This window comes from Pteropus medius, unplaced genomic scaffold, assembly GCF_902729225.1.
Source record: "Pteropus medius unplaced genomic scaffold, Ma_sr-lr_union100, whole genome shotgun sequence".
In the NCBI taxonomy this organism is placed as follows: domain Eukaryota; kingdom Metazoa; phylum Chordata; class Mammalia; order Chiroptera; family Pteropodidae; genus Pteropus; species Pteropus medius.
This window is the reverse complement of record NW_024349799.1, coordinates 15,774,403-15,801,835: the sequence shown is the minus strand read 5'-3', so window position 1 is coordinate 15,801,835 and position 27,433 is coordinate 15,774,403. Positions and strand designations below refer to the sequence as shown.

Below are 27,433 nucleotides of genomic sequence, written 5' to 3'. Positions count from 1 at the left end.
AGTTAGATAATAAAAGTAGGTCCTAATTCTGGTTGTGTTATTTGCTATATCATGCAGGTTACTTAATCTCTTCTAAATCTGTTTCTACATCTAGTACCTTGTACATAAAAGACATTTAAGAAATATTTGTTGAATTAAACCTTCTCACCATAGTATGTTTACCACCGATTGCTGGTATTTCTCTCCTTTCCTTAAGAGAAGATTCTATTTCCTCTCTTGACCTTGAATTCAAACAAAGCACTTTGGTTTTGGGGGTTTACTAACTGCTTTGTTTTCTGTTGACGTTACTGATTCTTCTCTCTTTTTTCATTCCAGAAGAACCAACAACCTGATAGACCAACTAGAGAATATTCAGCTATTCTAAAACATGCTATTATTTTAGCTTCATAAAATGCACAGATTCCTTAACTAGATTATGTACTCCATGAGAACAATAGACTCTGATATTTTATTAAATCTCTAACAGCGTTTAAGGCTGACTTCAAGATTAGGTACTTAATAATGATTGATTGGCTAGCATATCATGGTCTAGGATTGTATAGAAGGGGTTTAAGCATATAAGAAATTAACAAACAGTTCATTTCTTTAAAAATTAATGTCTTTTTTGCAGCTAATTTAGCTCAGTAAAATATTAATTTTTTTAAAAAAAATTCTTTTAAGACTGCCTTATGCGAACTCCATGATGATAAAACCATCAGAACGCACTGATGATAATGCTACCATAGATTGCTTTGAGAAACTAGGATTAAAATCAGACATATTTCCACCCCCTTTTTTTTCTTAGCCTCAAACTATGAGGGCCCTCTTTCTCCTTTGAAGACAATAGGAAGCCAAATTTGTAAAGAAATTCCTATTAATTAACTAATGCTTTTTAGCCCAAGGATGCTTCTTTTCGAGGGAGACTGGAGCAGCTTATTCAGCCATTGTGGTACCTGCTTTCAGAGTTTTGCCCTTGCTTTGAGGCCCTTAAAGGCAAAGAATGTCCTACTGGGTAGTAGTGGAAAGGCCTCCACATATGTGTGCTATTTCTTTAAAAGAAAGTCTAGCGGAAGTGATGCTGTAGGGAACATCTGCACTTAAGGCTGAGTGGAGAGCGCGAGATGCGCTGCAGCTGGTGTAAGGCCCTGGCAGGCTGAGGCGCTGCTGTCTATTGGGGTTTACTTCTGTCTACATTGAAACATGGCTTGGGAGGGGGTTGGTGGCCCACTGCCAGCCTCAGTTAGCCTGCCTTTCTCTTTCCTCTTTCCTCCTCATCCCCCTATCCCCACCCCAACTCCCCTCCCTCATGCTTTAAAGTCACATTTCCAGGCCAGACGTAGAATTAATCTCTGGGCACTTCACATTGCTGGCAGCTGAAAGCAGGATGTGGATCTTTTTTTTCTTTCTCTCTCTGCGTCTTGGCTGATTTTTACCTTCTCGAAGAATTTGGTCAGAGATCCCCCTTCCCCAGTACTGTGGAGTTTTTCAGCACGCTGATCACCCTGCTGCGGCTTCACTCTAATAGACTTCATATGTTGATGCAGTTGACATCAGTATCAAACTATTTTACATGTGATCTGGTGTATTTCCTGAGGAAATCTGCAAGATATTTATTAAGAACTAATAAAATAAACCTCTCCATGAGTTTTTAGGTAGTTTTCAATTTTTCATGTCTCTCTCGTTTCCTCTTATCAATGAGTTGCTATTTTCTCTCTCTACTCTGACCATTGCAAAAGGAAACAAAAATAAATGTTTTAAACTGTTCCTGAAGGGACAGAGAGAGAATAGTTCTGCCATGATGTATCAGCCAGGGCTGTATTTTTAGTGCAGCAATGTAGAAACTAAAAATATCCTGTTATAGTGGATCCTTTTTATAGGTCTGTGTGTGTGTATGTGTGTGTTTATAATGTTGTATGCACAAGTGCCTTTGTGCATCAGCAGCCGCTCTTCCCATTACAGCTGGACTCCATTAGTCCTTGAAAATTAATGTAATCCCAGTTAAGAAAAAAATTAATTACTCTACCAGAGCTGCATTTTATCCAAAGCTAGTGTTAGCTCCCTAGCTGGCAGCTTAGTTTGAGAGACTCCAGGGGCCCATGGAATTGTGGCTTTGGTATCATAGCATTTGCTGCTGTGTTTTTCCTGTCAAGAGCATTCCTCAGTTCTTTAGGGTTAAACATGTGGCATGCAGAGAGTAACTGCAGACCTCTCTGCCTCAGTGAAATACCATGTTCCAGTCTGGTCATCCCCAAAAGGGATGTCTGCCACAGGTTTAACTCACCTGCCATAGCAGGGTTTCTTATCAGGATTCTTTAAAAAAAGAGATTGTTTAGCAATAATGTTCTCTAGAGCAGATACTGTTTATCAAAGGCCACAAAATGCATGGGATTTGCTAGGAGAATACTTTGTGGACAATTAAGAATGACAGTCAATGTTTTCTCCTTACTTTTTATCTAAGGTTGGACTAGTTTTTTTAATACACACCTTTTATTATAAATGAGTGTGTCAGAGTTGACTGCTGGTTCCTAGTCAGACTTCTCAGCACCAGCCCTGGATGAGGGGCCGACTGGCTCAGCATGTGAGTAATGTTTCCAGCTTTGTAATCAGTGTTCTGGGATGAGGTGCAGGGCACAGCCCAGAAGTTGTTGCAGTCAGCCTCGCCTTCATGATAAAGCTCTTGTGCAATTGCCTGCATTTGTTGTTTTGTTTGTTTTTCCTCTTTGTGGATCTGGATCGGGGCGGAAGGATAGAGTGTGATAGGTGGGAAGGATGGCTGTTTGTTTCTTTACTGGTCAGCCTCCGCCAGGCTGTCTGCTGGGAGTCCAGCCTGGATCCATCAGTCTTGGACTGCAGTACTCTTTTACTGCTGAGCTGGGCGTAGGCAGCATAGGCCTGTATAACTCGTGACAGGCCTCTCCAAATGCCATGAAGGCATGGATCCTTACGGCGCTATTTAGAACAAAAACAGGGTTAGTGCCCTTTAGTTTCTTTTTGGCTATGGGCTCTGAGACTCCTCTGTGGGCTTCATGTTCTCTCCTGCTGGTAACTCTTGGACCTCCCCCGATCCCCTCCCCATCATCCCCTAGCTGACAACTGTTTGAGCCCTCAGCTTCCTGTCCTTGATCCCCAGGCAGTATAGTTCAGTAAAAGTAGTAATTAGGCCTTTTACAAATTTATTTTATTAGCGAAGAGAGTTGGTAGGTAATGGCCCGTAATTCTAACACAGCCAGTTTGGAGATTAATAAAAAATTTAAAAAGAGCAGTTTTTACCAGAGGCTGTGGGCCTGTTATTTCAAGTTCTCAGCTGAGCCGAAATCAGAGCAGCGTGGGACCCATGGTGGACTGTGCTGCTGGGAGGATGCAGAGCCACGTTCCTTGTTGTTACAGTCTGTGCAGTGCCCGTCCTTGAGGGTGTTTTACGCTGGCATTGGAAAAAAGGAAACCTTGTTTTCCAAGAACTCTGCTCTCTCTCAGCTTGATAAGCATTTAAAAATAAAAGCTGCACAATTGAAATTGGCAGTGCATCCTCATTCTTTTGTCTTTCTGTTTATTTTTTTCCCTCATCCCTCAACATGTGTGCTACAGCCCATGGTTATTACACCCTTAAGAATGATGGCCTGGAACTCAGCAAACTTGCACCAAGGTCTGCCCGCCCTCCCCTGTTTGAAGCTGGCTAAGGCATCAGGGCCTAGCACTGAGAGGCCTGGCAAATCAGCCTCAACAGCTCCATCTGTGGCACAGTTTCCTTTTCTCCTGAAGCTGCTGCCTGGAATTTTTAACCTCCAGAATTCTGATTGTCAGCTCAGTCTGTCTTGTTAGTTTTTGCAGTTAGCTTAATTGATTTGTTTACCTCTCCATTGGAGGAACTCACAAAGAAAGTGCTTTGGCACTAATCGAGAGCAGTCCTGGCTTTTTAAAAAGATTCTTCTGAGCTAAATTTTTATAATATTGACCCATGGAGAAGGAAAGCTACTATGGCTTAGGCTAGGGTGAAGGAAAGTCCTGGTTTGTTCAGGAATAGACCCTATCTATGAGTTATTAATAGCACATCCTTTTACTCTCACAAGTAAGTATTCCAGTTTAGGAGATCAGTTTTAGCATCACCCTAGCTTAGATGAATTTAGCAAAAAAACAAAAACAAAAACAAAACCTCGCTAACTACAACTTGTTAATTCTTTGTCTGGAAATGTAATTACTTTGTAGGTCAGCGCCAAACCCTGCTCTAAGCATTGCATGCAGATTCCACCAGAGTCATGCACATGTGACCTGAGAAAGAATTGCTTTATCTCTGGCTCTGTAAGTAAGGACTGGCCTTCCTGCTTGAGTAGGTCCTGGTAAAGCCAAATTTGAAACACCATGCCACTTGTTTTAGCATTTCTAGTTATCATTGCCTAGTTGGTTGAGTCAGAACCTGGAGTTAGTTTTTGGCGGGGGTGTGGTTTCAGGTTTGTAGACTTCCCAGTTGATGGCTGTGAAGGGTTGATGCCTGATGTAACTGAATAGAGTGTTACTTCAGGTTAGTAGTCCTTGTTTTTGCTTGGCTGGTTGGGCTGAACCTGGTATTACTGTTTCCCAAAGAATATTTTTGGTTTGAAAACTGAAGGTCAGCAGTTCGCAAGTGCCGAACTTAAAGCCAACTCTGTGGTTTGTCTTGTGCCACTGGGCCAGCAGCACTGCAGCCCTGATCGATTGATCTGCAACAATATGAGACCACGAACAGCAACTGCCAGACAAAACTCTGTCTCACCCCATTTCCCTGTCCAACCTGTCTCTCTGCCCAGATCCCCTTTCTTTTCCTTGTATGTCTGTCTCACTCTTGGTTATGTATTTCACTTTTTTGGGTCTATCTTTTTCCATCTCCCTGTCTCTTTCCATAACAGTTTTTAATAATGTTTTAGTTAGTTCCAGCCTTTACCCTGAATGGATCCCATTGGAAAATGCATTTGAAAGGAAACAGTTATACACTTCCCTTCCTTTGAAACTCTGTTGGCACCTTTTCCAGTGCAGTAAACCATACAACATGTTATTTTCAAAGTTTCCAAACACAGACACGCTGGCGTTAAATTTATGAAAAAATATTTTATTCAGCTGTATGGTAACTGTGACTTTCAGAGATGCTGATCACATTTGAAATTGGTGCTGACTTTTGGAACTCCAGCAGGTTTTCAGATCTCTGCGGGAAATACAGCCACATTAGGGAGTCTGAGATGTTTTGTGCCTTGGCCTTTAATTGTAGGTTGGGCAGGAGGAATTAAGGCAAGAGATGTAGATGTAGGGATCCCCCAGCCACACCCAAATGAAAACAGGGAAAGTCAGTGAGTCATTGAAGAATAGTGTATAGCTGTGTTGGGCACAGAAGTAGAAGGTAAATTCTTTCTATTTACAGAAGGTAAATTCTTTTCTGTTTACTCCAGCCAAGGATTGGTTTTAGTTGTTTGTGTGGTATGGTATTTACTTTAGGGTGCTGTGGCTAAGAAGAGTTTGTTTGTATTCAAAGCAATTATGATGTCGCTAATGTCTATAAGTGATTACTCATGGCCTGATGAAAAAGAAAAGTATGTTAGAATTAGTTCTATGTATTTGAACATCATTCGGTTTGACTGAGGTTTGAATTAGCTCAGTAAGGACAGTGGTCCTTCTCAAGGATCTCATCTGTTTGTTCAGAAGATCCCTGGGAATTTTCTTGAAAGAAGTCTTTTAGAATGGAGTTTCTAACAAACTGCTCAAGCAGGTGACCTCTGTGTTGGCTCATTTAGGTTTACGTACTGTGCCATTTCAGCTTTTCTTTGCTGACCAGCCTAACGGTGGGTCTACTTCAGGGCATTCAGATAGATTCTCCACCTGTCCTCTAGGACAGTAACTGATGAAGACAACTCCACAAAAGCTGAGCATCCTGCAGCCTGTATGTTCCAATCAATTCAGGGCTTCGCTAAGCACTGAGTGTCTCATTCTTAGCTTTTTGGGTAGCACTTGCCTTTCTTGACTGCCAACATTCTAGAAATGCTTTCAGTGATCATGACTTTGTATTCTCTGTTTTCCTCTTCTCTTCTGCCTGTTTCTTAGGTCTTCTCTTTTTTTATTTTTTATCCAGCATCCTAAATATCAGCACTTACTAAGTAATGTTACCTTGGCCTTCCTCTCTTCAATCTTTCCCCATTTGTGTATTATAAAATCTCATGGTTTTAACTGTCACCTTGCTGTGGATGGCTCCCAAATCTCTTTCCTGCCCAGATCTTTTTCCTGAGCTTTAGCACACATTTCTAACTTCTTGTTGGATGTTTTCACCTGGGATCTCAAGCTTAATAAAATTTTACTTACTATGTTTTTCACGTATTGCAAATCAGGTGGAAGCAAAGATGGAGATTTTAAGATGGAGATTTGCACTCCCCCCAGTACTGTTGCTCTCAGGGGGTGTGAAAGAAGCAGGATGGAGCAGAGGGAGAAGTTAAACTGTAACAAAGGCCTTAGCCAGTTCTGCATAGAGCTCTGGAGTAGGGCTAACCCTTCAGTGTAGTCCCAAATTGGGCCAAAAGGTTTGAATCATACCCCAACCCACCCTTCAGTCAACCAATGAGTGTGAGTTACCCCTGGGGAGAGGGAGTGACATTGGGGAGATGCACTTCTTCAGCTGAGAGCAAGTCTGGGAGAGGGATCAGCTGAGATCTGCTGCTGCCAAAACTCTGAACAGTTGGAAGCATGAGTGCTTTAGTCCCAGAGGTGATCTGGGCAGTGCACCAAATCATCTGCTGCCCCACCAGAACTGTTCCTCCTATGTACAGTATTTCTGTTATTGGTACCAGTGTCTTCCATGTGTTTCAGCCTCACTATTTCTATTTTTAAGTCAAGGTATAATTTATATAAAACATTAATGCCCAGATTTTAAATGTTCAGTTTGATGCATTTGGACAAATGCCAACCTCACCTTTTTTCTTCTTTACCCTGTGTGTAAGGAGTGTTTGAAAATAACAAGAACCATCTTGAAATATCTAAAACAAGAAGAGGAATTGTATTGCAGAGACCTAGAGGACAAGGATATAGCCAGGTCTGCAGAAGGGATTGGAACCAAGAAATCCTTTTCCTGCTCCTCTGCTTCTTTCTGCATATTGCTTGCCCCTCTGCCCTCTCTCCATCTTGGCACTTAGTAACGGTTCGATAAATAGTAGCTTTAATAAATATATCATTTTTGTTTATGTGTATTTTTACAAATAGAGTATCTCACTCTTCTTAATAGCCATCCGTTCTACTGTATGTGTGTCTCATACTTTTTTTAAGCAGTCCTCTACTCATAGACATTTAGATTGTTTGCATTCTTTTCCTGTCCAAACTTTGCAGCAGTAAATTTCTTCATATCATTTCACACATTATCTTTACCTCTAAAGATATTTTTCACTTTCTTCTTTCATTTATAGTTAACTATATGCATGAATCCTATTGGACATCAACTCCTTGAGGGTTCAATTCATATCTGATTTCATCTTTGAAGGCTAAATGCCTAGCACGGGATATGTAGTAGCTGTTTAGTAAAGGCTGACTGTATGAATAAGAAAATTAATTGATCCAGCACTAAGTGAGATACTACTCAGAACAGATCAACTCTGGTGACCAGGCACATTGGTAAGTGGTTGGAATTTACTGGAGTCAGCACTGTAGACTCTGCTCTAGATTTCCAACTTAGTGGGGGAAGCTTGATGGATTGTAAATCCTGTGCTAGGGCAGCTTTGAGCCACATGGCTGGTACATGTTATGGTTAGAAATACTTCAAGTCCAAAGGAAGGAGGCCTGTCAGGCAGCACAGTACAGACTTAATATATGGTGAGTCTTAAAGGAAGGACTTAGATAATGGAGAGGAAAGAGGTAGGCTTTGGAGAGTGGTTAAAGAAGAATGGCCATTCAGGGCCACAGAGGCAGGTTTGCTATTTTATTTCTTTTTAACTGTTGTTATTCACTATCTTGTGGTGTGGACTCTTTTTAAGAAGCAAGGCAGTGCTCTATAAATAAATCTCTTTGGTCTTTTGAACCAGGCAGAAGCAGGTCAATTCTGCCCTCCAAATGGAGGAAATCTTACCAAGAAAATGAAGTCGAACTGGTACTTAAAAACTGTTTGGCAGGGGATGCTAATCTCAGAATTATAGAGCTTCGTTCTCTATACCAGTGTTCAAATATAAATTTAGCCTTTAAATCTCTTTGCTTTATAGCATGCTGTTGTACTTTTTGTTTTAGAAATACCCTCAAGATTTTACAGTTTAGATCATTTCCCTTTTGCATCTATTTGTCTTTATGTATGTGTATATTTAATAGTATATATGCTTTAATATATCATTTGGCTTTTTTTAAACAAGAATCTTTTATAGCGTATGTCACTTTCTCATGTATTTAGAATTTTCTTTAAGATTTTAGAATACTTCAGTCTTTTGTCATTAACTATGTATAGGTAGCACTTTGACTTGAATTTTTCTGGCCCTTAGTCTACCTGTCACATACTGAATGTTAGGTAAACAAATGACATTATACATCAGGGATCTCTCTGCTTAAACCTTTCTTGGATTTTTTTGGAATAAGAATTATCTAATTTAAAATTATCTAATTTAATATTATTTTAACTTAGTTTTAAAGATTTTCTTAAAGCACTGGATACCTATTAATATAGAAAATATTTCTGTATCTACGTTTTGGGAAAAACATTCTTAGATTGTGATACATACGTCTTACCACACAGAGAACTATAGGATATTATTTCTTGGGTATCTTTTAACAATATGTAGTACAAGGCCATGTGTTTTAAAGACCTTTTAAAGATCTTTGTTCATTTTTTTCATACAGTATCCCTTGCATAGAGTCCATGTTTTAAAAAAATTATTTTAGAACTTGATGCCGAGAAAAGATTTGTTTTTCCTGAGGAATTGATATATTTACTCCTTTCCAATAATGACAGCTATACAGTTGTTGGTGTTTCCTTTTTTGCTTTGACTGCCAGGAAAATAATAGGTAAATTTTAAGTTCATTCATGGCAGGCTGTTAGCCCATGTGATTGACATATTTGTATTTTCCTTTTTCTTGGTCCTGATTTTCTACATCTACTTTAATGTTATTTCATTGTACATGATTTTGTCTTAAGCTGTCAAAAATCTTTTGTGGAATATGTGTGAAAGAGTAAATGTAAATAAAAAAGTGTAAATCTAGTTTAAAACAATGAGCATGGATTTCAGTAAGTATTATTGACAACCGACTAGTCAGCAGACTGAATATACATTTGGAACAAGGGCTGTACTAACAGGTATGTCCTTTCTAAAGCTTATAAATATGGACTAACTAGAAACCCCTCAGTGGGTTTCTAGTCATCTTTGAGTGCTACCTTTCCTACTTTCTTCTTTGGCATAATTGCTTTATTTAGCTGTTATTCTCCTGGCCTCTATTCTACTTAAAACTACATGTTACATGGTAGATGGAGTTGGATGAACTCAATACTTACTCGCTCTGGTTTGGGCATTGATCCTGCATTATAAAGCTTTGAGGAACTTTTTAGCGTAAGTTCCTAGAGCAGAGCCAAGTGAATGTGCAGATCTGGATATTCACAAGGATTCTACCCTAGAATTATGACTTAATCATTGGCCCCATTTTTCAGGACTGTACTCTTGAAAATTTGCTTGATGGCTCTAATCTTTCCGGAAGCTCCTCAGGAGTCTAAGAGATCCTTCCTATCCTGAGTACCTCTCTGCCCTACCTGTCTCAGAATTTTTTTTTTTTTTTAATTGTTTACAAATTCTGCCACACTTTAAAATTCTTCAAGAAGGCATGAAATGAAAAGAAATTGGTTTAATCTGTTAATATAGAAGCTGAGTACTCTTCTGTCTCTCTGCCTCTCATATCAAAGGAGCTTTCTCTGAATCAGGATGTCTGCAGGCATTATCTCTCATTAACTTTTACTTTAAGCCCTACTTGCTCCTGAAACTTCATACTTGCAAAGGCAGGTTTCAAGCTGTTTGTCTGAATCAACTGCCAAATCTCTGCCTGCTCTATCAGAAGGTGTGTAGCTATATTAATTCCTTCTCACTGTTGTAGCAAAAACCTCCTTCTAGGTTGGCTAATGAGCATGCCTCTTTAGAAGCAGTCTCCACTTCTCCATAACCTTAAGTAACTTCTGACACAAGAAGTTCTGATGGAATTTCATAGGGACTTACCTGCCTGATATAATTAAGACGCTGCCATTCTTGTTTATTCTTCCTTTGATCCCCCCAAATATTGGGAGGCAAGCTTCTCAGAAACCTCTGGCAAGCAATGTGAAAGCAGAAACTGCCCTACAAGATCTACTTGTAACTCTTCCAAACGAGATGCTGAATGGCAGGCCCTCTTCTGCTGGGCTCTATTCCTGAGGGACTCAGCTGGTGCCAACATGGCATTGTGTTGACAGCAGCTCTGTGTGCCCAAGAGGGGACATGTTTTTGAATAATCCTGGAATGCGGTAGGAAATTCTGAGTGACAAAAATACCAATCCAAAGACACAATTAGGGTAGCAATGGACAGAGTGTGTTTTGACTGGTGATTGATTGATTTCCCAGAAAATCCATAGGAGTATCATTTCTAAATTGCAAGAGTATTTTCTAGAAAAAACTAAGCACTTCTTTGCTATCTCTCTTGCCAAGATGTATTGACAGGGCCTGGTGACATTTCTTGATCCCAGAGTGCCATATAAAGGGGGAGGGAAAGCCAAACTGTTCTCTGGAGGCCTAGTACTTCTGTAGGTCATTTTCTCACCTTCAGAAAGTAGCAGTTGTGTTGTAACGCTATAAATGCTATAACGCTTTGGAATCAACCAGGTCAAGGATCTGAATTCTCCACTCAGCTATTTATCATCTGTGTGACCTTGATGAAGAAAGTTAGCTTATCCTCTTTGCAGCTTGGTTTCCTTGTCTGTAAAGTAGGGAATGTCACTGCCAGTTTGCAGGGGTTTTCTAAGTGTCAGATTGGATAACATATGCAAAACATCTTGCCCAAGGCGTTGGTAGATAGTAGGCACTCAATAGATGCCCAGTTTTCTTTATCAAATTATAAGTTATGTACTCTTAAAATCTGAAATGAGTCAGACTAACCTTTAGAATATTATTTCTCTATTTTAAAAAATTACCAGTTTTATTGAGATAAACTGATGTATTTTAGACTACACATATTTAAAGCCTACAATTTGGTGAATTTCGACATATGTATTCATTCATGAAACCATCACCACCATCAAGGTAGTGAACATATCCTTCATCACCAAAAGTTTCCTTGTGCCCCTTTGTAATCCATTCTTCTCTGACCCTCCCCTCCCAAACCCTACACTGAGCTGCTTTTTGGTACTGTACATTAGTTTGCATTTTCTAGGATTGATCAGACCCCCCTGCCCATTTTCTGTACTACACATAACGATTTTGGCATTCATTCATGTTGAATGATTCAGTAGTTTGTTCCTTTTTGTTGCTTATCTTCCATTGTATGGATATACCATATTTGTTTATTCATTCTTTTGTTGATGGACATTAGGGTTTTTTCCAGTTTTTGGCTGTTATGAATAAAACCTCTATGAACATTCAAGTATAAGTCTTTGTGTGGACATACGCTTTCATTTCTCTTGGGTAAGTCTGTAGGAGTGGTATAGCTGGGTCATTGGGTAAATGTGTGTTTTAACTTCTTAAGAAACTTCACAACTGTTTTTCTAAAGTGGTTGTATCATTTTATATTCCCAAATCAGTGTGTGGGTTCCAGTTACTTCACGTCCTCACCAACACTTGTTATTCTATTTCTGTCTTTTTGATTATAGCCATCCTGTTGGCTGTGGAGTTGTATTTATTTATGGCTTTGATTTCCCTAATGATAAATAATGTTGAGCATCTTATCATAAGTGTATATTGAGGATGTACTTATTTGCCATCTACATATCTTTGCTCATGTTTTAAATCTTATTATTAAGTTGAAAGAGATCTTTATGTATTCTAGGTTTGAGTCCTTTGTCAGATATCTTTTACATCTATTTTTTCCCATTTAGAAAAATTTTCTTTGTGGCTTCTCTTTTCATTTTTGTCTTGTGAAGAGCAAGTGTTTTGTTATTATTATTTTAATGAAGTCTGTTTTCTTTAGAGTTTGATCTTTACAGATTTATTGGCAAAGGATCAATTTAACATGGTATTGCAGCTGATCCTGCCAATTTTTAAAACTTAATATTTATCTGATTAATGATCCAAAGCAGTGCAACACTGAAAATGTATAAGTAATTTCATTTATGAAGAAAACAGTGCTAAGGCTCATGTTTTAAGCAACATTTTCCCCTGACTGCCCTTGTTTGAAAAATGCACATACCATGGGTTTGAGATTTATACCTTTACTTATTTTTTGAGCAGCAAAAACATGTTTAAACAGCTCACTTAGCTTCTGCAATTCGTTCTTCTTGTCATCTTTCTTCACTTTCTCATCACCTTCACTTTGTGCTGCTTGACATGGATTTTACTGATCTGGTGAGTCATACATAGCCTTGATGATATTCTCTTGCTTTACTCCTATTCTTTAGACAGGAGTTTTGTCTTCCCTAAACTTTCCCTTCTTTTTTCCTATTTTCTTTTTGGTTGCCCCTGGCAGGTTTTTGCTCAGGCCAGATAAGGAGCCACACAGCTGAGCATCTCCAGCCGCTCAGGTGAAGGCAGCACAAGATGAGAACAAGTGGCTGCAGCACCTGTACACAGTCATCAGCTAATTGAGAAAATGTCCCCAAAATGTCTATGTAGCCCTTTTCTATGTAAAAGAGAAAAGTTTTTGGAATCGTATATTAGATCTTTAGGGGTTTTATTTGTTTACTTGTATTTGTTTATGTATTTTAAACTTAATTTTGAAATAATTATAGATTCACAGGAAGTTGTAAAAAAAAAAAGAAAGTACACTTAGGTCCTGTGTACCTAAGTAACTTTAGTGCAATATCAGCACCATGAAATTCACGTTGGTAAAATCCACAGATCTTATTCAGGTTTTACCAGTTATACCTGCACTTGTTTGTGTTTGCATGTGTAGTTCTATGCAGTTTTATCACATTGGTAGCTTCATGTGACTACTACTACAGTCAAGATGCAGAACTGTTCTATCACTACAAAGCTCCCTCATGCTACCCCTTAACAACCATCCCTGCCCCATCCCATTCCCAAATCCTAACCCCTATTTTCCATCTCTGTAATTACATTATTTCAAGAATATCATATAAATGAAATCATACAATATTTCACCTTTTGAAATTGGCTTTTTTCACTTAGTGTAATTCCCTGATGGTCTATCCCCGTTGCTGCATATGTCAGTAGTTTTTTTCCTTTTTATGGCTGAGCAGTTTTCTATGATATGGCTATTTCTGCAGTTTAACCATTTACCCATTGAAGGACATTTGAGTTGTTTCCAGTTTTAGGCTATTAGGAATAAAGTTGCTATGAACATTTGTATACAGATTTTTTTGCAAAAATAAGTTTTCATTTTTCTGGGATAAGCATCCAAGAGTATGATTGCTGGGCTGGTTCATATCATAAGCACATTTTTAGTTTTAAAAGAAATTGCTCAACTATTTTCTAGAGTGGTCGTACCATTTTACATTTCCATCAGCAATGTGTGTATGATTCAATTTCTCTGCATCCTCACCAGCTTTTTCGATTTGTTACTATTTTTTGTTTTAGTCATTCTAGTAGATGTTTAGTGATATCTCATTGTAGTTTTAATTTTCATTTTTGTAAAGGCTAGTGATAGTGAATATCTTTTCATGTGCTTATATTTCATCTGAATATACTTTTTGGTGAAATGTCTGTTTAATATATTTTTCCCGTTTTATGATAGGATTGTTTGTCTTCTTACTATTGAGTTTTGAGAGTTCTTTATATAGTCTAGATACTAGTCCTTTGTAAGATGTATAATTTGTGAATATGTTTTCCCAGTCTGTAATTTTTCTTTTCATCCTCTTAGAGTCTTTTGAAGAATAAAAGTTATTAATTTTTATAAGATTTAGCATATCAGTTTTCCTTTTATAGATTTCACTTCTGGTATCAAGTCTAAGAACTGTACTTAGTCCTACATCCTGAAGATTTTCTTCTCTTATTTTTCCAAAAAGTTATATGTCTTATGTTTTTCATCTTTGATCCATTTTCAGTTAAGTTTTATATAAGGTGTGAGACTTAAGTCAAGGTTTATTTTTTTTTACTTGTGGGTATCTTAATTGCTCCAGCACCATTTGTTAACAGGGCTATCCTTTTTCCTTTGACTTAACCTTGGAAAGAATGATTATTCCCACTTTGTACTTTTTTAAAAATTATTTTAGCTTTCATATAAACTTTAGAATAAGCTTGTCTTTGTCTACAAAAAACTTTGCTGAAATTTTGGTAGTCAATGGGTTAAGTCTATAGATCTTTATGGGGAGAACTGAGATATCTACAATCTCTACGAAGAGTCTTCCAATCTACGAACATGGGAAGTCTCTTCAGTTATTTAGATCTTTGATTTCTTTCATCAGTATTTTGTAATTTTCAGCATGGGGATCTTATACATACTTTGTTAAATTTATACCTAACTATTTCAGGTTTTTTGGCACTATTATAAATGGTATTATGTTTTAAATTTTGGTTTCCACATAGTTGGTATCTCAAAGCTTTTTGTGCAGAACTGTGGTTGGAGTAGTCTGAGATTTTCATGTTTGTAGCAAAGGAAAAAGGAGAAGTTGGAGTTTGAAGCTTGACTCATAGGCATTTGAAAGCCAGGTATGGAAACTGTGGATACAAGAGCAGATAGACTTGAATTCAAATCCCAGCTCTGACACTTATTGGCTCTATGACCTTGGGCAAGTCATTTAACCTCTCTGGGTCTGCTTCCACAACTGTCAGAAATTATTTCCTTTCCCTCTGATGACAGAATAATACTCCTTTGCAAATTTTTTGTAAAGCTTTAAGATAATATATAAATGTTTTGTGCCTAACACAGGTCTTGTTATATCGTAGTTATTATTTCTGCCACAGTGGAATCATGTTGTTTATGGTTGGGATTCACAAATGAGAGAGGGAAGTATACCTACAGTTACAAACAACAAATGTTTCTTGAACCTTTCATGGTGCTAATCTTCAAGGACATGAAGTCTTGACATAGCTTTCCTTAAGGGGCTTATAACTTTGTTGGGAAACATGTTACATGTATAAAAATTCCAAGACTGTGTATCACTTGTTAAGTTCCAAAAGCATGGGGCAGACAGTGGACATATCAGAGAATTTTCTCTTCCTGGGTTTTGTTTGCCCTTCTGTACCCTATTTAGTGAGGTGGCTTCTGGATGTTGTTGATGAGAGAATGAGAGGGTAGGAGGGAGTGTGTACAGATTTAGGGGAAGGGAGTCATGTGGGAATATGTAATTAATTTTTATACTTTCCCCAGTAAACCATCGACCCTTTTTATGATGTCATGAGGGATTCCTTAATTTTGCAGCTGCTTCCTGATTACGTCAGAGAGGACCCTCTCACCCCACAGCCTGGAGCTGCACTCATACAAGAATTGGAAACAAATGAAGTGCTGAATATCTAATGGCTTCCACAGGGAGAGCCAGTTCAGACTTCCCAGGCCTCCTTTTGCAACGTCTTCCTCAAGTATTTCTGACCCCCTGAAGTGTCTTTGTTCTGGAAAGACAGGACTGGCCCAGAGCCAAGTGGGCAGGATCCTGGGGACTTCTTGATGCATACCTCCCTCACTCCAGGTGTTCTGCAATCCCAAATTTCTGCCCCTTTCCTGGATCTCATTTGGTGGGTGTTATCTTTTTTTTTTTTTTTATTCCCTCTTAATTCCACCCCCTTCCACCTCTGACCTATGGATGTTGCCATTTCCCCGTGAGAACTGGATCTCTGAAGGTGGGGTGTCTCCTCCTACACGCTTGTCGCTTGTCGAGTGCACTCAGAGCCTGGCACACCTGGGAGGCCAGGCACACCCTGGGAACCAGGCACACCGGGGCCTGGCCCGTGGCTCCACTTCGGGCACGAACCCAGGACCTTCTGCATGTAAAGCGAATGTGCTAACCACTACATTATGGAGCCACCACCGGGTATTATCCTTCTTGAGGTCTCAGGATCCTCTGCAGCCGGCCAAGATTATCAGAGTTTTTGACCTGTTCCAGTTCATCCCTTTCCTCCGACATTATCTCCACCTTCTCTTGATTTTCTTTCTGCAACTTTCTGACATCCGTGCACTCTTTTGATTCAAGTACTCTACATATAATTTCTCTTTTTTCAAACAAGGTCATGCCCTCTTAGCTTCCCAATTGATCTCTCTCACTGTTACCTTTTTCTAGCTACCCTAATCTGTCCTAAATGCTTTTACTAGATTAATATTCATGAAATACCTCTGCTTCATTTGGAAACCTCGAATGAGTGCCTTCCTTACTGCCTGTCGTGTCAAGTCTGTCTTCTTTGCTGTGGCAGTGCAGGCCCTGTGTTTTGTGGTCCACTTTACACAGCAGGCCGAGTATAGTGCCTGCCGTCTGGGAACATGCCTGGTGTGTCCCTGCCTACAAGCTTCCTTAGTACACACAGTCCCTCCTTCATCCTGCCATTCCATCTTTATCTTTTGCAGCCCTGCTCAGAGGTGCTCTCTTCCATGAAACCCTCTCTGACATACACTAGCTAAAAATAAGTTCCTTTCTCTCTGGTGACAGAAAGCATCTTCTCTTTTCCTTATAGCGTGTAATGCATTGTCTTGAATTATAGTTTTTTGGGTATCTGTTCTTTCTTATTAGATTATCATCTCATGGACAGAATGCTATTTTCCTTTATTATATCCTCCACAATTGGGCACGCAAATAAATATTTTTGGAAATAATGGGAGAGGTCACTTTGTTAGAAGGTCAGGATTTCCCCTGCCCCACATCTACTCACTAAAAGAAGCGCGTTTTACAATCCTAGAAAATCCAGAGGGAGTAGCAGGCATGACACTAGGGGTTCTTAGAAGGAAACATTATCTTCCACATTTTTGTGTGTTGTTAGCTATACCCTGTTTGGGGATGTGTCATGGCTTGCCTTCTGCTCAGTCACCCTGTGTTCTGCCATTGTGCACAAATAATTTGCTGGGGTGTATTGGTGCTTGATTTTCTGACTCATTTATTCTGCTCCTCAGGGAATGAAATTATGTCCTGATGGCATGGACACCTCTGCTTTTGCTCTGGGATTTAGTCTGGTTTCTATACAATGACTGCCTCCTCCAGACCTTCTCTTCAGCCAGCAACTGACACAGAGAACCCTGTGGCTCAAACAGCAGCAGTCAGAAGATGCTCTCACTGTCCACTTCCTGTAGACAAGGAGGTTTTGGTGGGCTGCTCAGGAACTGTGCCAGCCCTGTGTCTGACTAGCGACTGACTCATGAGAAAAGCAGCCTTATGTCTGCAAGATAAGAGCCAACAAATCGCCTCCAGGTGGTGATAGTTTGGAGGTGACTGACCATTTCGTCTCTTTGGGAGGAACTGGTAGGGAGGGAGTCAGTGAATAAGTGGTCTTGCCTGCATTTTTCTCCAGCTATTAGTGAAGCAGCCAAGCAAATAGTTGGTTCTCTCTGTTGGAGCGGCTAGTGGACCTCAGTGCCCTCTGAATCCCTTCTGCTGCTCTCAGGGTATCAGACTTATGTGTCATCCATCCTGTGTCTTCCCTTCATTACTCTTCTCTTCTTGCCAAGAAGCTGGCTGTGTGCACCAGGGGAACTCTGCTTGTTCCATTACTGCCAGATTGTTTTTTGACCAGCCAAACCTCATCCCTGCTGATACTGGTTTACTCCAAACCTCTCCCTGACTCAGGATTTGATCAGAAGCAGTGATTCTGAACCATTGTCCCTTGGCTGGGCTTAAAGGGTCCAAGCAGGTGGGCCTGCCTCTCTTCCCCTCCTCTTCCCTCCCCACCCCTCCTGCCTCATTCCCATTTCCTGCAGGAGGATGCTTTGCCATCCTGGAGCCGTCAAGCACAGCTTTGCTTTGGCAGCACCGTCGCGCACACACACTGGTGGGAGAGGGGACGTGTTTATCACTTTTCCTGGAGATTATCTGTTTAAGCACTTCTCTGACAGTTACAATAACAAGGGCAGTGTGTTGTGTTTCCCAGCAGAAGGACACTTGCTGTTGAAAGATGTATAGCACTAATTAGAAATACATAACATCCGGCCACATGGCAGCCTTCTCCCGGCCGCTCCATTTCCTGATTTCATACAACTTTGACGACAGTTGGTTTATGTTTTCCATGAATATGTTCTCAGAAAAATGAGAAAGTCTCCCTGTTACATAGGAGTGAAAAGAATATTTCTGCCTGAGCAGGTATTTGGCCACAGGAATAGTGGGAACTGTGGTCATCTGCCCATCTGAGAGCGTGTGGGAAGGGGCAAAACCAAGTTCAGACCTCAGGTGACTTTCTTGGTAAGAAATATTTCCGTCTGACTTCTTAGCCAAAACCGTCCCCCTAAACCCTTGAGCAAACCTGCTTTTAGAAAGAAGGGGAAAGGCTGTTTCACAATGTTAATGAGTTCCTCAGCTCATGTCAGGCTCGTACTACCTGACACAAAGCCAGAGGAACCCAGGCAAATACCAAGGCAAACAATGCTTTTTCCTTCCCCACCCACATCATTTGTTGGCCCCGCCCAGCCCTACTCTAGGGATATATATGGGCATTCTTCAGACTGGGGTCAGTTTCCCAGGTCTAGTCCCAATGTGGGTGGACTCGGAATCTAAATGCTATTTTCCTACCTTCTTGTAAAAGAGTGAATACTTTTCAAGGAACAGCATCATCTGGCTTCTAACCCACAAAAGCACAGGTGAGGGTGAAGAGCATCTCCTGAAGATACCACAGCACTTAATATATTTCTAAGTGGAGGTATTGCGGTCAAGTTGCCATGGTTACAAGGGCAAAGAACTATTTTTTTCACCTGATTGAAATGTTTTACAGTTGCAAGGACCCTGTTTTATTTGTAGCTGTGTCCTCACATACCCAGTACTGCGTCGAGCACATTGTAGATACACAGTATATACTTGTGGTACCATTGAACCATGGAGAAGGGGAGGCCTTCTAGAAAGGACTCCATATGAAGTGGTCATTCAGAGAGCTGACTGAAACCTAGGCATTCTGACCCCCAGATAGCTGTGATATTGCCACCTGCTTGATCAGAGCAGTAAAGCTTAGTGGTCTGTACCTCCTCATCAGTCGGACCAGATACCCATCAGGGAGTGCTATCAGGCCTTTCCTGGGAAGGTGGGAGGTAGGGAAAAGGTTGAGGTGACATAACCATGGCCAAGAACAGAGCAGTCATGAAGCTGAACAGCTACTGCTCTGAGAAGTAGTTGAGCCTTTCCAGACCTACAGAAATGAGGCTCCAATGTTTGCCCCCCTGCCTGGTCCACAGACTTTATTGCAGGAGGCTTAAAAAAGGAGCCAACCTGGACTCCCCAGAGGTCACAGGTATCATTATTCTTAAGTAGTTCATTCTCCTTCTTGAACCGTAGACCCCAGCCCCCAGCCCCCACTTTGAATTCTAAGAAATAGTCCTGCCCGAGATTGCCATTTTTCATAAAGGTAGAAATGGACATGGTGAAAGTAATTTCCCCCTGCCTCATCCTTATCCAGGCTAATGAGAGTATCTTATTGTATGTAGCTGTGGGCTTCTTGAAATACCAGCCCCTTGGAACTAAGACCCTCCCCCCATTCCTTTTAAGGACCTTCTGCGTGCAGGTAGCTTCTGCCTGAAATGCCAAGTTGATGAGGAGACACTAATGTGTACTCAGTGTGTCACCACCAAGATGTGGCCTCGACTTGTCCTATCCTAGCTTCCTCTATCCTGGACTTATTCCTCCATTCCAGGCTTTGTTGCCAGTTAGAGGCAGACTGCTAGCACTGCTCAGCAGGGGCCTGGGCTGAGCTGGGATGGTACAGACAGGCTGCTGCCTGTTGAAGGGGTGAAGGGGAGATGCTGACAACTTTTCTTGGGATGACTTACACATCTTCCCCTTTCCTACTTTCCGTCCTCCTTCCTCTTCATTCTTAGGTGATTGTTATCTGTCTCTAACAGAGGTTTAGAGCCTTACCAGAAGAAGAATGAGAGTGGTGATCTATTCTAATCACATGGATTGTTACCACTTCCATACTGCCTGCCACAGTTGAGTTGCAAACTTAGAGGGTGACATTTGGAACCAGTGGACATATGAAAGGATGGCAGGAAAGCCACAATAGAAGAATTGCTTCACTGATGATATTCATATGGAGGAGCAGCCTCCTTCTCACTCTCATGGCTTTCAAAGTGGTTTGGGGCTAGCTTTGTATACTCTAATCATGTTTGCTCCTGTGGCGAAGACGGTTAGGAATAACGGTGGCTGTATAGTATCTCCTAGAGTAAAGACTTCAATTAGGCCCCATTGACAAGACTGTTGTCAATGAGGAGAGAGGGGAGAGAGCTCCCTCTTGGCTTTGGAGGTTAAAATACAGGCAGGGACAGAGATCAAATATGTGGCCAATTATCCTTTTAACACTTGGAGATTCTGAGAGTTCTCCTGTATTACAGAGGGAATTAGCAGATTAGCTGCTGCCAGAACAAGTGAGTCTGGCTCCTGATTTCATCTGTGTGTATTGGGTATCTCCTTTTCTGAAGCTGCAGGTTGGACTGCTGCCTTCTATTTGTCACTGATTTCCTCTCAAGTCTGGATGAAGTGGCTATCAGGGAGGGTAGGTGCAGGCAGAGGTTTGGGTGAGTGTATGTAGCTTCCGCCAAATAATAGCTCTGGCTACCACCAAGGTGGCTCCTTAACTGACCTGGAGCCAGAGGGAAGTTAGCCAGGCTGAGAAAGTGAGGAGGAAAGGGTGCTAGTATTGGAAGCCAGATTTGTTTTTAGCCCTAGGGAAAAGAATTTGTGAAAATAAACACTAACTTGGATTAGGTGCTTCTTGTGTGCCATGTACTGTCCTATATAAAAGTAACTCAGTGAAAATAGGTTGTGTCATATGTGGTCTCTTAGGAAGAGGAACATAAAGGGAGTAAGGATGGAACCAAAGGTTGGTGATTCAGAAAGATAACTTAAATTTGTGTTTTTCTGATCTTAATTGGTATTTGTACTTCTGCTATCTATACATTAGAAAGACTAGTTAATTAAATATGAGTTCTTGTTACTGTGGCTTTACATGATCAGTAACCAGCTAAAAGCAGAGCTGCAGCTCTAGCTCAGACTGCCCATCTTGGGGTAACTGGTGCTGAGGAAATGATGTGATGCAGAATTTTACCAGTCACTCCCTATAATAACTTTATTGAGTGTTTACCCAAACACCAGGCATTGTGGTAAGTGTTCTGTGTACATTATTTTATTTAGCCTTACAACTACCCTTTGAGAGAGAGAATATTACTACTCCCAGTCTTTGGTGAGGAAAAGGAGCTCAGTGAGATGACCAAGGATGTGCACTTAGTAAGGAAGGGAGGAGTAGCCCTTGGCCCCCAGCATACTGATGGAATTTCATTTGCCTCTCCTCAGACTGCTTCTCAGAGGAGTGTCGCTCTGTGATCCAGGAGCAAGCTGCAGCCCTGGGCTTGGCCATGTTTTCTCTCCTGGTGCGGCGCTGTACCCACTTACTTAAGGAGTCTGCCAGAGGTAAGCAGATGAGAGGCCCCCTGACTGGTTGGCTTTCCAGCTGCCTGAGCCCTGTCCCAAGAAGCTTAGAATGCCATACTACTCTCCATTCTTCCATTTCTCAATGTACTCTCTTCCTTTTGTCCGCCTAACTAAGTCCCACCTCCTTAGGTATGTCTGATTACCTCTGTGGCCCTCTTTCCTCCATGTGAAACTATTCCCTCCCTCTCTTCTCCTTTGGTAGTTAGCATTTTCACTGTACCTGTGAGCTGCTGTGTGTTCTTGCCACGTTGAAAAACCAGAAAAATTAGTTTCCCTTTTTGTTCATAATTGATGTTTTGCTTTTCCCCCTCTATACGTCCCTTTTTATCTGGTGCCTGGTGGGTGCTCTAACTGCTATAGACCAGCCATCTTGGAAGACTCACTAGACCAGAGCCGAGGCTGTTTTTATCCCTTGGGTTGAGCAAGTGTCCTATATCCTTTAAGGCTGCCCTTAGAATTCAAAGCTGATTACTGAGCCATGTAAGGTAGGGCTGAGGGTTGTACTTTTCTTTCAGCTCCTGACTCAGTATTGGTGAATAGTGAAGCCCTCTGTCATTCTTTTGCTACATCACTTTGTGAATGCCTCTGACCTTTGTGGCTGTGGCTGTCTCTTTTTGGAGGGAGGGTGGGGGTAACTTTTAATTTTGGAACAATTTCAAATTTATAGAGAAGTTGCACGATTATACAAAGAACTCTCACATACCCTTCACCCAAACTCTCCCATTGTTAGCATTTGACCATATTTGCTTTAAGTTCTCTCTGTTTTCATACACACATAAACTTACACTTATTTTTTTTCTGAACCATTTGACTGTAAGTTGCAAATATAGTAGCCCTTTACTCTCAAATACTTGACAGTGTATTTCCTAATAACAAGGACATTTTCTTACATTACAGTAGAGTTATCAAATTCAGGAAACCAACATTGATATAGTACTATTATTCAGTCTACAGTCTTATTCAGTTTGTACCAGTTGTCCTAAAAAAAAAAAAAAATATTTCTGGTCTGGGATCCTCTCCAGGATTACACTTTTAGATGTAATGTCTCTTTAGTCTTCTTCAATCTAGAGTGGTTTCTCAGTCTTCCTTTGTGCTTTATGACCTTGACATTGTTAAGCCTACAGGCCATTTATTTTGTAAAATGTCCCACAATTTGGGCTTTTATGACATTTCTTCATGATCAAATTCAGGCTTTGCTGTTTTGGCAGGAACTCTGGTGCCATCACAGTACTGTGCTAAAGGGAAGCTAAAAGCAGGGGCTAGAGGCCAGAGTAGCAGCTTCACCCAGGCCACAGGTGGAGCAAAAACAGTTGTCTGTAGGGGCAGACCCATTGCACTGGTTCTCTCTTTGTCCTGCTTTTCAGAATCCTCTTAGGTGCTGGCACTTGTCCTTCGCTTCTGGGCCCAGCTTTTCTGTGGATTTAGTCTCCCTTCCCTAAGAGCTGCTGCCATCCCAGCACCCCAAGCCTCACTCGGAGGCCATAGCAGACATAGGCCCAGTTCTCACCCTTTGCCTCTGCAGCTCAGCTGTCCTCTCCTGAGGATGAGAATGACCAAGATGACATCAAGGTATCTTCCTTCGTCCCGGACCTGAAGGAACTGCTCCCTAGTGTGAAAGTCTGGTCAGACTGGATGCTCGGCTACCCAGACACCTGGAATCCTCCACCCACATCTCTGGATCTGCCCTCACAGTGAGTCGGCCTGCTTATTCCTTCAGCACTACTGGCCTTGGCCCACCTGTGTTCCCACAGCTCCCCTCCCAGTCCTCTTCGTTTCCTCTCACCCACAGCCCCTTGTTTCTCTTTCCTCCTCTCTTGAACTTTGTTTTCTTCCTTCCTTGAACACCTTCCCTGTCCACTAATGTTTTTGTCTATCCTCTGGTCTGTTTGTCCTCCTCTCTCAACCTCTCTTTTTCTCCCACTCCATAGCTTGCTCTATTTTGTTCTTTTTCTTTGCTCTTGCTCTTTCATTCACTTCATATTGTTCATGTTCACTGTTTCTGTAGCTGCCTTTTTAGCCTAGGTGTGTATTAGTGTGTGTGAGAGAGACAGTCTATTTCTCTCCCCCCAAAACCCCTAAAAACTTTTAGTTTATCTCTACACATCTTTCAGGCTCTCTCTCGCTATTTCTTGTGCTTTCTTAGGCACTCTGTCTCCTTGCCTTCCTCTCACAACATTGTAGTGGGAGTGGGTGAGGGCATGCACTTTTTCCTTCCATTCAGTTCTTTCTTTGTCTCATCAGCATACCCCACCCCCATCTCCCTGTCTCTGTGTTTCAGTATGGTATCTGTCATTTGTTGATGTGGCATGTGTTAGTGTGGGGAGTATGTGTATATGCCTGGTTCTGTCTATTTAGATCTGTTTGTGCGTTTATATGGCTTTTTTCTTCCTTTTTTAATTGTGGTAAAAAATATATGCAATAATTTGCCAACTTAACCATTTTTAAGTATACAATTTAGTGGCATTTTATATTCACATTGTTGTGCATCCGCATATGGCTATTTCTTGTGTCTGTATCAGTGTGTGCATTGTATCTCTGTGTGCCTGTTTGAGTCTGGTTGTCTCTGTGTCTGAATGTCTCTCTCTATTTGAGTGTGAGGGTCTGTGTAGTTGTCTCTGGGGATCTGTCTAAGGGTATTTCATTGTGCCTATCTATGTCTGTCTTTGTATGTGTCCATGTGCTATGTTCATATCTATGTCTCTGTCTCTGTCTGTCTTTGAGTGTGTGGTTCTGTTTATGGAGTTCATGTATACCCATGAGGGGTCCGTTTCAATGTGTGTCTGTTTCTCCATGTCTCTGTGTCCATATCCATGTTCGCATCTGATTCTGGGTTCATATCAGTCCATGTCTGCTTTGGTCCTTTCCATGTCTCTGTGTGTGACTGTGTCCTGTGGGAGTGTATGTTTGTGTGTGTGCCTGAATGTCTCTATCCAAGAGCACCTATGTTCGTGTTTGTGTTTGTCCATGACTGGGTCCCTCTGTTGGAGCGGGGATTTCTGTATGTGGGTCTGCCTATAACACCTGCCTCTCTCTGCTTCTCCTGTGTTTCTTCACCTGCCTCACCTAGTGCCTCTGCCTGTCCCCTCTGCCTATCTCTGCCTATCTTGACTGCCTGCCTCTATCTGTCTCTTTATCTTCCTCTGCTGTGTTTGTGTGTGTCTATACCAGGGGTCAGCAAACTGGCCCGTGAGCTAAGACTGGTTTACATTTTTTTAATGATTGAAAAAAATAATATTTCATGACTTGTGAAAATGATATGAAAGTCAGATTTTAGTGTGTCCATAAAGTCGTATTGGAACAGAGCCATGCTCATTTGTTTGCACTTTGTCTATGGCTGCTTTCACACTGCACCAGCAGAGTTGAGTAGTAGTTGCAGTAGAGACCTTATAGTCTGCAAGGCTTAAAATATTAACTATCTAGCCCATTGCAGAAAAAGTTTGCCAACTCCTGATCTATATCCATGTTTCCATGTGTCCCATTCACTGTCTGTGTTTGTGTTTTGTACAGTAGTGTCTTAATGTATGTGCATGTAGGCACCTATCTCTGGTCAACTTTGTTGACCGTCCAACTCTCTCCCTCTCCCTTTCACTCCTTTCTTATCTTTGTTTTTCTCTCTTGGTTTCTCTCGTCTCTCTCTGTCTTTGCCTATTTCTGTTTTCTGTCTCCTTTTCTCCTCTTCCCCTCTTTCATTCTCTGTATTGTGGTCTCTGGCAAGTGTAGTACACCCAGAGCTCCTTTAGGCTCCATGTTGGATGTATATCTGTGTTTTCAGTAACAAGCATCCATATTCAGCATGTCATCATTCTTCTCCAGTGCTCCTCCGAGAGGAGGGAAGTACTGGAAGATTCAGTATGGAGACTGAGGCTCCTACAGATGACACTTCTTGGGAGTTCAGAGGGGTGCTTCTATGACTGGGGGCTGGTCATGGGAGTCTCTGGACTCGTGGGTGACCTGCAGAGGGAATGTTGTAGTAGATATTTCTGGCCAGCAGTTATTAACCTTTCTGTGTGCACTATATAGTCTCTTTCCCCTCCTTTCCTTACTCAAATTTCTTTCTTATTCCTCACCCCAAGATACTTCCTGGACTGTTTGGCCCTCTTTCCCAATGCCTGCCCCCCAGCTCTAACGCTGTAACCATGTGAAGTGATGCTCACAGCATCAAATAGTTCTCTGCATCCTTCCTGTAAACCCTCTTAGGTTTCCAAAAATGCACTCCAGGCTGAGGCCTCATGAGCCAGGGTTGAGCCCTGAGCTGGGCAGCTGGGGCCACACAAAGGAACTGACACATCTGACTAGGGTTCAGCTGTTTCCCAGCCATGTTCCCCAAAGAGTTAACATGTACAGCCTAAAACTTTACAGGCTGTTCGTCTATAATGCCGACTAGGCAATTTGAAATTTTGGAAAGAAAATGACAAAGGCTCAGCTTTCCACATATCTGAAGCCACTGCTTCTGAGCATATGTAAGAGTCACAGAGTATTCCTCCTTTCCTTTTTTTTTTTTTTTTCAGTTGGTGGGGAGGCAGACTATTTGACCCTAGAGCCTGGGCTTTCCCTGAGTAACCTCACTTCCCTACCACAAGTCCCTTAGATATGGTCCATCCAGCCTGTTTATCGTATGCTGGGCCATCAGGTCTGTTAACTCTCTTCTGAAGTCATCTCCCTTCATCCCTCCTCCCTCTTTTGCTCCCTTTGGCTTGTTTGGCCGAGGAAATGGAAAGCTCACACAGGAAGTGCTGGGCCTCATTTGCTTGAGGTGCTGAGTCTGTTTTCTCTTGGATGCTGCAGCAAATGGCTCGTTGCCGGCTTATGCGAGCTGCTGCCCATCTTTGGGCAAGGGCTCATTCAGTAGCTGGGCACGTGGTCCCAGGCTACAGCCATCCCCAGCTGGGCTTCACCTCCTCAGCTACAAAGAGGCAGAGGAGGTTGGGACACTTGAGTCCGATTTGTGTAGTCTTTTTAGACTTCTTCATGGAGGGAGGAGATCTGACTAAATAATATACTGAATCCTATTGCCCAGTAACAAGTTCCTGTAGCTGTAGGCACCACTTATTCTCTGATGAATCCAGTCTAGGCTAGAGAAGTCAGTGTGGTAGAGAAGAGTCCCTTCTGTGCTGTCTGTCTCTGTACTCAGGATCAGCAACTGGTTGTTTCTAGAATATAAGTTTAAGCCTAAAGGAGGGGCTTTGCTGTCCTGGAACCTGACCACAAGTAATGGTGGTTTGACAGCTGGTGCCATTGTTGGACAGAGCAAACCTGACCTGACCACCACTTGAGGGTAGCCCTACCTCATAGCCTTCAGGTCCAAGCTCTGGAAAACTGGAATATGAATTAATATCCCTCCTTTCTAGTTTTTCATATAGCTGCCTAACACTTACTGAGTAAATACTGTGGTTGAGAGATTGGTAAGGTATGATGGTTTTGTGCATTTCAAAGTTGTGTCTTATGCCTACTGATCTTTTCATATTGTGGAACCTTATCTTTAAGGCCATAGGGAATAACATATTCCAGATAGTTCTGTAGATGTCAGAATAGTAATCCCTTCTGACACTCTTAAGGTCTTTGTGTGTGATCTTCATTTTGGAGAGTTTAGGAATGCTCTTAAGAGAGTAGGAAGGAAATGGCTTCCACTTAACACCTCTATTTTTTTGTTGTTATTTTTATTTTTATTTTTTTAATGAAGTTTATTGGGGTAACATTGGTTAATACAATTATGTAATTTTCAGGTTATACATTATAATTTGACATCTATATATTCTATTGTGTGACTACCAACCAAAAGTCCAGTTTCCTTCAGCTATCATATCTTTGATC

The 27,433-nt window shown here is 41.3% G+C and overlaps 1 protein-coding gene across 5 annotated transcripts in view; it reads left to right on the top strand.

Annotated features, from left to right (window-relative positions):
• Positions 1-27,433, top strand: part of SMG6 (SMG6 nonsense mediated mRNA decay factor) — a 194,371-nt gene that overhangs the window by 63,351 nt on the left and 103,587 nt on the right. For 4 of the 5 annotated variants that reach the window (XM_039886322.1, XM_039886324.1, XM_039886323.1 and 1 more), the window contains 2 exons: positions 21,485-21,601; positions 23,145-23,313. In XM_039886322.1, the coding sequence (XP_039742256.1) occupies positions 21,485-21,601; positions 23,145-23,313 (286 nt within the window). Of the gene's footprint in view, positions 1-17,404; positions 17,428-21,484; positions 21,602-23,144; positions 23,314-27,433 lie in introns of those variants that run through there. The other variant, XM_039886327.1, reaches the window with a different exon arrangement.